This window comes from Diospyros lotus, chromosome 2 (genome assembly GCF_014633365.1).
Source record: "Diospyros lotus cultivar Yz01 chromosome 2, ASM1463336v1, whole genome shotgun sequence".
Lineage (NCBI taxonomy): Eukaryota > Viridiplantae > Streptophyta > Magnoliopsida > Ericales > Ebenaceae > Diospyros > Diospyros lotus.
In genome coordinates, this window is record NC_068339.1 from 9,771,687 (window position 1) to 9,786,196 (window position 14,510).

Here is a 14,510-nt window from a genome sequence, read left to right on the forward strand (position 1 = left end):
TTTATTATTATAAATTAATTAAAAATAAAAATACCAAATTTACTTTTAAGTGGAGGAAAGTGGGACCAATTGAAAATTTCAAAAGGAAATAATAAAACTAAAAACAAAAATTGGACAAAACGAGTTTTAAGAATTTTTTTATGAAAGAAAGAACAAAAGCAAAATGAAATAGTTTTTATACGGTTAAATTTTTAATTTTTTTTCTTTTAAATTATTAATGGGTGTTACTTTCCTTTCAATTGAGGGTAAATTTAGTATTTTATTTTTAATTAATTTATAATAATAAAATTATATATAAGATTAACTGAATATTATGATCATTTATAATATATATATCTATTTTTCTTTCTCTTTATATAACAAATTGGAGTATAAATGAAAATTAAAAACTAAAATAACTATTATGGGCCTGATCCCTTAAACTTCAGAAAGGCTTACCAGGGCCTCCAAGATGGCCCGATATGCTGGCAGTTTAGCCCGGCCCACTTGGTATTTATTTAAAACCTAGATATTTTACTTTTGCCTGTTTAAAACCTGGATATTTTCAGAGGTTTTAGACAATTTCTTTCAGTTCCGAAAGTTCGAGATGAGAGATTGGGGGCGAACTCAGTGAAGCGAAATCTGCAATGGAGAAGTGTTTGCCCAGCGTTCCATCGCGGAAGCGATCGCGATCAGTTGTTCAACCTATGGAACAATCCGATTTCTTGCCCCGTAGTGGCCGGGAAGTTATCGGGTCGGGCATAGGTCAGATGGCAACGCAAATTCATGCCATTTCGAGTAGTTTCGAACTCGAGGGAGAAAAGCCAGAAGAAAGGACCAAAATTGACCGTCGCACGCGAATTTCTTTGAAGAATTCTAGGAGGGTTTGTATCTTTCATTTACTTTCTTTATGTGTGCTTCCCCGGTACTGGTTCCTGTTTGTGAAGGATGCTAGGGTTTTTCTCTTTCACTCCCTTTCTTTATGTGTGCTTCCCTGGTACTAGTTTTTGTTTGTGAAGGATGCTAGGGTTTGTATCTCTCACTCCCTTTCTTTATGTGTGCTTCCCTGGTACTCGTTACAATGCCATTTATTGGTTCTATATTGGTCGGTTTCCTTCTTTCACTGAATTACATGTTCTTCCATGAATGTCTTAAGACGGACACATTTTTGTGCTCACATTTGCAGCTACTCCCTTTATGAACAGTATCCTTTATGTGTAATTGAAATTCTATCCGATTGTATTGATACTTACATTCTCGGTATAACTTTTCTCTTTTCTTTTTTTGCTTTTACAAGATATAACATGATTTGTTTCTTGTTTTTTCCTCTTAGGTATTCACTGCAATCTCTCCTTTCATGTTTTAATTTTGTGATATCAGTGGCTTCTTTGCCGTTATCTCCTGCTCTGTTTGAGAATGCTGCCAATTTTCTAGTGCTAATAGCCACCATGTTATTTCATTTAGCTAGAACCTAATATTTTCCGGAGGGGACTTACTGACATTTGGATTCTAATTTATCTAGACTGGCGTGCGGACAAATACTCCTGCTAGGTCATCTGAGTGTATGGGTGGGGATAGGGAAGAATTGAGACTTCCAATTAATGTTGCAGCTCAAGATGAAGAGCAAACACTATCTATTGGTCTTGATGGTTGGGAGAAGTCAAAAATGAAAAAGAAGCAATCTCGGATAAAGTCAGATGCATCTCCTAGCATGATGACAATAAAACCTACAAATCGCTCCAGGGAACTGAAACAAGATGTGCAGCCAAGACTTCCCGCTGATGTTCAGTTAAGGTTGAATGGTGTCCGTGGGTTCAGGTAATACTTCTTAATCTGGGCACGTAAATTATCTCAAATTTTGGCCTGGGTGTGCCGCTTGCTTTACATTTCAACAAGAAATTGACTGCTTCCCCTTGTTGGGTGTTGACATTATATATCCTTGTGAAACCTAGGAATGTTACATATTGTCCTTGCCAAGTAGAGGTATTCAATGGAAAATATCTCCCTCCCTTGCACATTATTACAGAACATATGTTAAAAACAGAGATAATATTGATGTTCAAATATAGCTTATAGGGATGTTCTAATAATAATTGTGGATAGGGTTGGACTTGGGGATTTGGGATCTGGTTGGAATAGTTAGTTCCATCGTTCTTTTTTTTTTTGTATAGGCTTGCAAAGTTATGTTAGGAGAGAGCCCCAACCACTAAACATGGGTTTATGGTACTTGACATTATCATCATCAATTGCACCTTATCCTAACTAAGTTAGGATCAATGGAATGACATTCGTGATGTTAGTTGACTTCTAAAAGTCACATTGACAGCCCAAATCCATGTAATAGAACGTGGCAAAATTTTATGCAAGATGCCCTTCTTGACCCAACCATTTAGTGAAGAAATGATAAGATAAAGTTCCCACACCATCTCATAGGTTCATGGTACTTGACATTCATATAAGAAAATGGAGGAAGGATGATAAGAACAGACTCTCAAAAATCAAATGATAGAATGTAAAAGGTAAAATATGTCATTTCTAGGAGGAGTGCATGATAAAAGAGATTAATTGTAGAAGATGAGACTAGTCAAATCTAGATTAAGATGTCTACAACTATTTGTTAATATAACTAAAATTGTTTTATGTTGGTTGAAGAAAAGAATTCCAAACTAAAAAGACGCTCGGTGGTTGAGCGAGGGGGTAGAAGAAAAATCAAGATCAAGATAGCTTATTGCAAGACTCTACATGTATGCTGTAATGAGGAAAATCTGAAAATGTATATTTTGGTTAAAGAGGAAGTAACAAAGATAGGTAGCTGTGAAAAGTCATAAAAGATTATGCTATAGACTTGACATAAAAGTTGAGAAAAGAGGTATATGAGCTGTGTCCTGTGTTCACACACTTCGGATGTGGTTATCAAGGTAAATATCATGTGGAACACAAAACAAGGAATTTATTCACAATTTATGGTTTGAAAACTAAATCTCACTATGATGTACAAAGCAAGGTGTGTGTATATATACTAATATTAACAGGGAAAAAAGATAAGCAGAAACTAAGAGGGAAGGAAAAAGAAAGAGAAGGAAAAAAGAGGAGAAGAAAAGAAGAGAAAGAGAACAGCAAGTACTCCGCATTTCTTCAACAACTCTCCAAGCAAGTTTTAAAAGTAAAGGGTGTACTTGTGCTTTAGAATGGTGGACTGAGAAATTCAAGTATTATGCTTGAATATGTTCTCATTTACAAGCATGAAGCATGGCCATGGTTTTTGTTTATGTTGAATCATATCTCAAGCATGCATACATGATGCATATATGTCGGTATGTGATGTGTGATATTTTTGCATAATAAGCAATGGTTTATTCATGCTTGAAAACCTGTTTTTGAAGTCCCTTCTAAAAACAAAGAATTGGGCGGGGGGGAGGGGCAAAATGGGAAAATCTCCAACTCGCCCTTTGTTGGTGTTTTGCATTGAGAAAACAGTCCAAAAGGTTAAGAAGAACAGGAGATGTCTCGAGTGTTTGAAGCGGCTGGTTTTATTCTAAGTTAGTAGAGTCTAGCTTAGGTGTTTTATTATAAGGGGTGTTTCGGTCTGTGTGTAGGCTAAATAAAAACCTTGTAATTACCGCCCATAATGTCTATAAATAGGAGACATAGGGCAGGGCAGCCAAAGATGATCATTCATTCTCTATGATTGAGTGCAGTGTGTGTGAGAGGAAAGGCTTGTGTCCAAGAAAGTCTTTGTAATCTCCTAGAAGATTGTACTCGGGTGGAATAGAGATAGAAGAGTGAGATATTGATCATTCCAAAAGTCTCTAAATACGAGTGAGACTGCTGTAAAGAAGAGAGGAAATACTTTGCGTAAAGAAGAGTGTTTGTAATCTCTCTTGAGTGCAGTGAATTCGTGGGTCAGAGAGGAAGAAGAGAGGGACTTCTTATAACTGTTCTACACTCGGTTTCTAGTGGAATTGCTCTTGTTCTTGATGGCTGGATGTAGGGCCATTTCCGTGGCCTGAACCAGGATAATTCTTGCGCCTCTTGTGATTGTGGTTTGATTGTTTCATTTCTGTTTTCATTCCTTTAATTCTGTCTTTCATTACAGTTGCATATTTTCTGTTGTTTGAGATTGATTTCGGGTGAGGAGTGAGAGTGAATTGGCAACAAGAATCATTGATTGAGTTATCTAAGAGCTCCTCAACTTAACACCCTTCCTTTTAGTTGCACTAATTTGGTGCTTGTATCATTCCCCAAGTTATGTTTATATATATATGTATTCGGTCCTTTTCCTTTTGTAGTCCTATTCCATTGAAGGATAGTGTTTGTTGTCTAGGGCCATCTCCACCTCATTTCTTTAATTTCTTGCAGTCTGACCATGTGGTGGTTGTGTTTTATCTACCATTATCTTACAACTTACAGGAAAAAGGTCAGGAATGATTTCAGTTCTGCTAGCCGCATATCAAATACAAAAATGAATTCAAATGATAGGGCTCCAGAAACCGGGTCACATGTCTTGCACAAGTTGTCCCAGGTTCTTCAGCAAACTACTGCTATTAATGACTGGGAGCTCTCTCGTTGTACGCTCAAGCTCCCTGCTGCCATTGCTGCTAACAACCGCAGGCAAATGCCATCACTGTGGTCTTCTTCACCTCCAGTTGGGAACTGGGCTCAAAAGATTTCCTGCACTGCCAGGAGAAGAAATTTTGTTCCTGTAGTTTCAAATGATGATAATTCCCCTGTTTTTGATGCCATATCTGATGTTGCTGGTAAAGAAAATGGGTCAGGTTTACAGAGGAGGTTGTCCAGGAATTCTCTGGGGCGAGTGTACACCAAAGCTGACCAATTTCCTGCTGCTGCATCTTCAGAAAGTGAGGAATTGGAGGGTGCTGAAGTAAAATATCTGGGTAAGGACAAAAAGACTGATGAGTTGGAGGAGATGGCCAGTCATAACATGCAGAAGGTTTCATCCATGGTGTTGCCACTAAGAAAGAATAAATTTCTCTCTGGGGATGAGCTTGGGGGCAGTGTTGGTTGGACAGGGAGGGCTACGCAAGGTTTTGCATCCACAAGATCTCTCATGCCAATGGTAGCTGAAAAGCTAGGTAATTCAGGAACAGCCACACAACTCAGAAGTGTTGGGCTTGGTTTTTACAAGATTAAAAGGTTGGGTACATTTACCTCTTCAATTTGTTAGGTTCTGTCAATAAAGGGCCTTGCCCTTCTCCTCTCTTGATTATTATCCTGATGATTAAAAGCTTACAATAGATTTTTATTTATTTTCAGGAAAGTAAGTCGTCAACTAACCCACAAACTTTCTGAATGTAAGGCTTATACACATCAGCGTGCTACAACCAATGCCGCAACCTATTTTCGTGGTGGTTAGACCAGATTCTATACTATAATACTTTTACAAGTTATTCTGAAACTTGTCAAAAGTACTTTTTTCTGGTTTCCTGATGCTTTCTCAACTTGCTTGGTTCAGATGATGAGCGTGAAGAGCTATTGGTTGCTGCAGCTTCTGTCCTTAATTCTGGTATTCTTCTAACTTATAAATTCCTCATTTTCTGTGTTCATTTTAGGTATTGGTTAAAAAAATATTTGTGGATGATTGATTTAAGTTTGGTGCAGCTCATAACTTTTCCAGTCCATTCTGGAGGCAGATGGAGCCATACTTCAGTTTTATATCAGATGTAGACATAGCTTATTTAAAGCAACAGGTGATTGGGTTGTGATTTATTTCTCTTAAATTGCATAAGATGCGTCTTTTTAATATATTCTCCATCAAATTGGGTCCGCATGCAGTCGGATAAAGGCTTGATATGTTGTTTTTGTCCATCATATTGGGTATGGTTATCATTTTGGTTCTGTTTTTGAACCAGACATTACAAGGATTCACATCATTCAGAAGCACTTTAGTTTGGTGATGTGGGAATCTCATAATAAAATAATCTGTTATGAATAACTTGGTACCAATTTGTTGTCTGGTTCCTTTCTGGTATTTATTACTTATCATAATTCTGGTGTTGATAATTTATATTGGTATTTTTAAATTACTTTCCCTATAAGAAAGAAGTAAATGGTGTTTTGTTTCTAAAAATACAGAATGGTTGGTTCTTTTTTCCGAAACCTCAGAGGTGCTGCATGAAATTTATCCATTTATTTATTGTTGTTGTCATTGTTTTACTGTTTGGTTGATTCAATTTATGTACTGTAGAGTATGATTATGTTTGTCATTGTTGAGTGTCATTTAATAAATTTCCATGCAAAGAAGGGATGCGTATTCACTCAGCTCATTTGCCCTGGACTGTGAATATTTGCAAGTTATGGTTCAAATGATGTTTGTACTTAGGTGACTCAAATGTTGACTACCATGTGATGAAGTAATATTTTGACAAGGTGGAAATGATTGGTGAATTTACTACCTTTGTACTAGTGAAAGTGTATTTTTGTTGATCTTTTTTTATTTATTTGACAAGTAAATTTGTATTAACAGGAAGGGCACTGAAATGGGGAAACCTTGAACAACCAAACACTTGTGAACAAGAAACTCATCTACAAAGGAGGCAAAGGTAGAAGTGAAAAAAAAAGGAATTTTCCCTTCAAAACTTGTATAGACTTCAAAAAAGCTTCTTCTTCTTCAGATGCACCACATCATGCACAAACACATGCTTCCAAACTGACCTTGATCCTCTTCTTGGAAGCTCCTTGGCTGTGCTTTATGCAAGTCCATTGTGGTGGGCATTCCACAACTAATATCTAGAAAAGAAAACCAGTGTCCCACAATTATTGTGTCATTGGACAGTGCAAAAGAAGGGGGTCCACTAACTCTCTTGCCCCTCCTTACAGAGGAACCACCGGTCAGCTACAATAAATCTTTACTCCTGTAGGTTATCAGTGATGTAAGAATAGAATCATGTGGAAGCCATGCAGGCAAAGAAAGACACGCTTGGCAGCATTTTTACTTTTCAGATAGCCTTTCAAGGAAAGTTGTTCTCTATTCCCACTCTAGATACTCACCCCGGGGGTGGGTGAAATATCCAGCTGTCCTTATCTGCCTGTCATTAGGCTGCTCATCTAGTAATCTGAAGAAGGCATTCCTAGATTTCAATTCCCAGTCCTGGAGACCACACAATACCCTCTGCAAATGAGAGAGGGAATCCTTCATAGAAATGTCTCTATGCCTTTAATGTTGAAAAGATCTGGGCCATCTGGGAAGTCCTTGCTTATAGGGCCTCTTGCCATACCAGTTTTCTTGCTACAACTTTCTGGGCTGTTGAAGGAAAAAGATTACCGCACAAGAAATGCCTCCCTACTGACCCCCACGTGATTACTGGTACTTCTCAACCATTATTTTCCTCCGAAACTTGTTAGGTTCAAATGCAATCTCTATAATCATTTCCTAGTAATGCTGTGTAGAGAGTCTAGCTTCCTAATCCCTAGACCCCACAGATGGATCAACCATTTGTTGATATTCATTGTTATCTGTTTGATTAACTGTTTTTAACAAGTTCCTCATAATTGAGAATTTCTTGTTACATTTGTATGCATCATTTACATGTATGTTTATGCTTTTGACTGTTTAAGTAGCACTGTGAATACCAATTTGTAGTAGGCCCTATTGTGTTACTTGGAATTGTACCACCTGTCGGTAGTATGTTCTTTGAAGCATCGTGACCTTTGTGTTTGGGGCGTTCTTTTGGTCTCTCGTTGGATTTGGATGCAATACCTTGTTGACTGCCATTGTGTGGCCATTTGTTACAAAACCTGGATGATCATCTACATATTAAAACCTTGGAAGGTCCCATAGGGCTTTGAGTAGAATTGTTCTGATTTTCCAATTTCTAACAGGAATATCTTGTGCCCACTTCACAAGAACCGACATCTGTACCACCAGTCATTGACAGTTCGGATAGCATTACTAATGAATTTGGGTTGATTGAGCCTGAAAGAGATTTCAATAATACCAAAAAAGTTGTCCCTGATCGTTTGGCACCAGGAACTATGAATAAAGAAATTCCCCTCTGCCAGAGACTCATTGCAGCTCTAATTTTAGAAGAAGGGATTGAAGAGCAGCCCTACAGCAGAAATGAAGACCTGGAGTTTGATGTTCATGGAACTGAACATGAGCTGGACGCATTAGCATACTGTACATTGAATCTCTGGGTGTCAGGGAAATGTCAGCGCTCTAGAGATGCTGATTTGAGTGGTTGTGGGTTAACTGTGAAAGGGAGATCCCTTAATGAGTTTGAGCACAACATGCTAGATGCTGACATAATGGCCACACCAGAGAAAAGGACTCGTGCAAATTTGGAATGTTTACAAACTGGTGTACTTTCTGATCAAGCATTGTCATCTAATATGGCCTGTTCTGAGTTTCAGTATGGTAAGCTGTCCATAAATGAAAGAGCTATTCTGGAGATGCAAAGTGTTGGACTTTATCCAGAGCCATTGGTAGGCTGTCATTTTTTTTTACCTTGTTTACACTAAAATCCGCATTGACTGCATTCTCATTTCCCCCCAACCTACCCCCTCCCTTCCCAAACAAAAATAACTCTTTTCTCTCTGTTAATTATGCTGAAGGGAATTGATCTAAGATCAAATTCTGTGAGTGTGTTTCAGTGAGGGGGTAGGAGAGAGTTTTAAATTTTCATTTATTTCATTAACATATTCTTATGGTCATTTTTCACTTTATTCAGCCTGATCTACTGCGAGTGGAGGATGAAAAAATTAGCAACAATATCTGTAAGCTCAAGGACAAGTATCATGAACAGGTAGCTTCCAATTTCAAAGCAAGAGCACCATCAATCAATTCTTAGTCTCCCTCTTGTTCTCCTGATTTTGTATCAGCACTTTTTTCCCCCTTTTATTGTTTGTATTAACAAGGGAGGGAAATAAGTAGAAGTGTATATTACTGGCAAATAGATGCCACAAGCCCATAGGAAACATTACTACTGTACACAGGAACATTGTGTGCACCAGTGTATATAAGTTCCTTTTAGGCTCACATTATAATGGTGCACAACTTTGTGTGCTTTGGTTTCTTTATCTGCCTTTGTCCTGCCTCTGGGGCTCAACATTGTAGATGTCAATTGATCTGATCAAACCCTCATGATGGTGGATTTGGATCCTGGTTCCAGAACAACCACCTGGAGACCTGACCTGTAGCAGGCAAGCTGGCTTCTCCTATGTCTTCTCTCCTGTTTATACATATTCAGACACATAGCTTTCTCATGGCCATGTGAGTTGTTTTGACTTGAATTGGAAACAACTTCGATGTTTTGGATGTATCATCAGATTATCCATGAAATTCCTGTATCTCGTTTATTTTTATTCGTTATTTCTGAATTTCTATCTTAAACAATGTTTATTTCCTTTCGGATTTCATTTTCATCTATCTTCTCTCCTGTTCATGCATATTAAATCTTGTTGCTTTCTTCTCCTTCAACTATTGCCATGCCTTTAGATGGGAGCTGGAAGAAATTACCTTTATTGGATGTATTATTATCAGATTTTTTATGAACCTTCCTACCTCAGTTATGTAGCTACTTGATTTTTATGAAGTTTCTATTTTGAACTGATGTTTATTTCCTTCTGGACTTCATCTCATGTTTAGTTGATCAATTATAGGTTACCAAGAAGAAAGCATTCGTTGGCAAACTGCTAAGCTCTGCTCTGGGGACAAGGGCTTGTCAAGAAAAGTAATGATTTTTTCTTCATATAATGAGAGATGGACTTAAAAGAGTTTTTTTCTCAACCTTTTGATCAATGTGTTGCTAAGAATCACATCTTGATTTTGTATAGGGAATTCGAGCATTCTGCTCTTAACAAGCTTCTAGTTTTTGCTTATGAAAAGTATAAGGTATCTTCCCTCCTACTTTTGCAATTATATTTAAATTTTGGAAATTTTTTAAGGCACGGTTTTATGTTACATTGGGATTTAATAGATGTCTCTTAATTTTCTTTTCATCTTCCCTCTGAAGAGTAAATATGCAAATGAGGATATAATGTTCGTCTCCCCATCTTCCCAATGCATGAGGGGGTTTCTTGTGACACAAAGTTTTGGGGAAGCAATTTCCCTGGATGAATATAACTTATAATATTACAAATATAAAAAATTAGGTCTGTAAAGAAGCTACTTCTAGCACACAGAGTTTAGGAAATATGTTTATCCTTGGACTACGATATTATATATAAAAAATGATGTAGGTGGTTTTTTTTTCCCTTCACAATTGAGAGTGTAACTATCATTAAAGGCCTAAAGGGGTTGAACCCTGTACAAAGATACAAAAGCTATTGATGACTATCTACAAAACAATCTCATTTATAGAAGTGAAGCGGGCTATACAGAAAGACAAATCCTCCGACCACCAAAAGAGGAAAATGATAAGTGTTCCCTTTGGTATAATGAACTCTATAAAACATGGCTTATGTAATATTTCCACCTATAAGTTAGTGATAAGTGTTCCCTTTGGTATAATGAACTCTATAAAACATGGCTTATGTATTATTTCCACCTATAAAAGGAAAATGATAATTGTTTTCATAAGCTTTCCCATTGAAGACAATCCACTGCCCTTTGGATTTTGCAATGCTGGCCAATGCCCATCCGCTAACCATCCTTTGTTGCTTGATATGAACCCTGATATCGGCTTATGATTACACCTTTGCTGATTTCATTCCCAGTATTTACCACCCCCCCCCCCCCCCCCCCGCGGGGGGGTTGAATGGGAGGAATAGTAAATGGACAGGCTTTGACTATTTTTTTATATCTGGGGTCTTATTCAAATATATACCCTTGGATAAGAGCATTTATTGCTTTCATAAAAAAATGAACTTGGTAAATGATAGAAAAATAAATGCTCTTGGCAGTTGCATCTATTATTTGATCAAAAAAGCGCACTTGCGAAGTGCATTTATGCATTTGGCCTTCCTAGTACTAGATTGGTTATCAACTAATACTGTTTCGTTATTTTTTTCCTTTGAAAAATAGTATTATTTAAAGAAAAGTCGTTTGTTTATGTATGCAGAGATCCACTACCTTGTTTATGTATGAATGATGCTGCTGTTACAAATTCTTTATATTGATTAATATAGGCATGAGATTTGCTCTATTTATGTTAAGCAGGCTTGTTGGGGTCCTAAAGCTTCTGGGGCAAAGGGTGCCAGTAGTAAGATGGCCAAACAAGCAGCTTCAGCATTTGTTAAACGAACATTAGGAAGATGCCAAAAATTTGAAACTACAGGCAAGAGCTGCTTCAGTGAGCCCTTATATAGGGATATGTTCCTCTCTGGTTTGTCCCACCTCCATCATGGTAAATCATTGGATTCTACTGCCGATGATGAATCTAGCAAACAATATGGCAACACATTTGGTTGTTCCTTGGAAGGGCTAGTTTCAGGTACTTTATTTGGTGGTTGCAGGGTACATATTTGCAATGTATTCATTATACACAGCAATCTGTTTCCCATATTAGCATTCTTCAATTGGTTAAGACTTCTTTTACAGGATTTTATATGGTGATACTTTTAGCTTGCCATATGGTAATTCAAATCTAATTGTAATTTCATCATTTCTGCAGGTTCAATGGTTACACAGCAAAGTGCCTCTCTCAACAATAATCATGGTTATTCCTCTAATGATCTCATTTCTGCAAACCATTCATCTGAAAGAACAATTGCTATGGATGATACTTGGTCAAATGAAGCAAAGAAAAGGGAGTTGTTGCTCAATGTTGTTTCCGGTGTTGGAGGTTCTCCTTCACACACTGCAAAAAGGAAGAGAGGTGAGAGGGATAAGGAGGAAAAGGGAAAAAACAACAGAGAGTTGTTATCTGAAAATGGAACGACCGAAATTGGTCAGCTGGTATCAGGCAGTATTAAAGGGGAAAGAAAGTCTAAAGCAAAACCTAAGAAATTATCTGCTTCTGTCAGTAGCCTACTCGACAAGCAACCTGAAGCTATATTTAGAGTTCCAAAGTCAAGTGAGACGACTACAAGCGGCAGTGTTAAGGAAAGGGATGGGTTTGGACTGGATGATGCTGAGGCCTTTGATATTCTTGGTGTTCAAGGCCAGGACATTCAATCATGGTTGAACATTGATGATGATGATGATGGAGGATTACAAGATCAGGAGAATTGCACAGGCCTTGAAATTCCAATGGATGACCTAGCAGATTTAAATCTGGTGGTTTAAAGTTGCTTTCTCCTTCTATTCCTCCTCCTATACCTCTGTTAATTATAGTGAAACAGAATTTTGTTCGACTATCCAGTGCATAGTTAGGTTATATAGAAGGATTTTGAGTAAATCTATAGGAAGTTTCGCCAATGATGCCTTGGCTCGAAGGCAAGGTAGAGGCCCTGGAACCGTTTGGTTGCTGGTTTAATTGTTGCTGTTGTAGGGTTTTCTCCATCTTGTTGGCTTGCTTTTATTTGTATTTGATATATTGAAGATTTGTAATTTGGTGTTTCAATTGGTTGTATATATTTAGCCGAGTGGTTGACTTGTAATTCATTGAAGTTTCAATTGGGTATATTCAATTTGATATGTAATTGCCATGTAGCTGAGAGTGGTAGCCAAATAGCTGGTGGCAAAGTCTTAAAAGAGGCCTATAAGTATAATCTTTTGAATGTTCTCAAGACAGAAGATTTAGTTTAGTGTTGGGTATTGTGGGTGTGAAAAACATTCAAGGACTTTGGGAACACCTAGTGGGCTTCTTGTGTTTTAGGGTTTCCAGAAGGATGAGGAGCGAATATTTTTCTAGGTTATGTGAAAGGGGGATATACAAGGAAATGGTGAGTTTGGGTTAAGGATAAGCACAAAGGAAATTACAACTTTCTTGAATAATATTGTTTGTTCTTGCATGGTGAAAAATTGGTACATATGCCAATTGGTATATGTGTTTCTTGAATAATGTCATACTAGATATACAATCATTTTGTATATTTTGAGTTACATAAGAGAGTATTATGATCAAAATACTCTGCGTCTCATGAGAGACTTTTTTATCATTGGTATACTTTTATGTAGCCCAAAGTATACACAAAGATATACCAATAATATTTTTCTAATGTTTTTGGTCTGCGTTTTCGGTGCCTTTCTTTCATATTTTGTTGCTTTGTACTTGTTTTTATGCTAGTGCGAGAAAAACACAAAAATAGTCAATTGTTTTCTCCTCCTGCAGTTTCTCCTCAATTCGGTTTGGGTGTGGTGGTGGATTATGCAAGGAGCATGGGTTGCTTGTGGGTCTGGGTTGGTACAAATGCTGCATTGCCCTAGCAACTCCTCCAACTTGATTTCAACTAGACATGTTGCACTGAGTATGTTTTGAATGAACTGATTTGCCTATGTGTAGCGGGGCAAGTCAGACCAATTAGTATTTCAGCAATTCAAGTCATGGGGGAGAGATTTTTAGGTTCATTTAAGTTTAAAGGTGACTTGTAGGTCACATAGAGTCATAGCAAAGTCTAAGAGAACCATAAATATAACCTTTTGATTTTTTTTTTTTTTAATTAAGAAAAAAGTTTCAGTGTTAGATGTTTTGAATGAAACAGCATGCATGCATGCATTCAAAGGTTTAGGAACTCTCTAGGGATTTTAGGGGAGAGAGTATTTTTATTCTATTTTTCTGGATATTTTGGTTTATATGTATTCGTCTTTATTTTTATCTTTAATAAAATAGAAGTTGAATATTATTATTATGTTCAACAACGTTAGTCTTCTTTTAGACATTTAAAAATGAAATTTGATTATGTTATTTAATAAAAAAAATATTGTGTACTTGTTACATGATTAAATATATTTAAGAAATTATTTATAATGAAAAATTTATTGTTCTTATCAAAAAATAATAATTAGTGGTTTATTTAATATTAGATTAATGAAGGGGCCTGGCTGCTAATGGACGGTCGCTGAAAGTTGAGTTAAACCCGAATACACTCTATTTAGTGTTTCTGTTTCTGTTTTTGTTTTTAAATGCAAATTGCATTCAATTTTTTATAAATAAAATATGATTTTTTTTTTACAAAAAAAATTGAAAAAAAATAGAAAACCAATATCACACAGCCCTCATCTTTATGTTTAATTTATTTTTTTTGTTATATTTTTGTGCTTTTATTTTTTTTTTTGAACTAAAAGTTTTGATTTATTTTATTTGCAGTTCTGTTTTCATATCACAAACATCTTTTAAATATTATTTTCTAAAATTGAAATATTTGAACTTTGAAGATCAGACAGTTTGGGATCAAGTTAGATTAGACCTACAATTACGCCGCCACGTCCGTAGCATAAATGGTTCACATGATAGAAGATTGTATTCAATGATGTAGATTCGACTTATGGTAATTGTAGTGTGAAAATTTTATCTTTTTGTGAGGGTGATTCTTTACGGACACTATGTATTATGTCTTCTACTTTAGAGATCATCGTGTTCCGTAATTAATCTCTCCTACACCTATAAGACAATGTATAAGAGATTTTAAGGTGAGAAATTTCAGATTTTGCATCGAAGATTAGACCTACAATTACTTACAATTGGGACCTT

General features: G+C 36.6%; 1 protein-coding gene across 3 annotated transcripts; it reads left to right on the top strand.

The window, feature by feature from the left end:
- The first annotated feature begins 546 nt into the window (after positions 1–546).
- LOC127794587 (uncharacterized) lies at positions 547–12,529 on the top strand. Of its 3 annotated transcripts, none has more exons than XM_052325819.1 (12): positions 547–863; positions 1,502–1,797; positions 4,339–5,133; positions 5,254–5,348; positions 5,453–5,503; positions 5,599–5,687; positions 7,819–8,421; positions 8,667–8,741; positions 9,598–9,668; positions 9,772–9,829; positions 11,096–11,369; positions 11,550–12,529. In XM_052325819.1, the coding sequence occupies exons 1-12, from the start codon at positions 627–629 to the stop codon at positions 12,161–12,163; spliced, it is 3,258 nt and encodes a 1,085-aa protein (XP_052181779.1). In that variant the 5' UTR covers positions 547–626; the 3' UTR covers positions 12,164–12,529. The 3 variants fall into 3 exon arrangements, with proteins under 3 accessions (XP_052181779.1, XP_052181780.1, XP_052181781.1); XM_052325820.1 differs by having other exon boundaries at positions 5,254–5,345; XM_052325821.1 differs by having other exon boundaries at positions 4,390–5,133.
- The last annotated feature ends 1,981 nt before the right edge of the window (positions 12,530–14,510 follow it).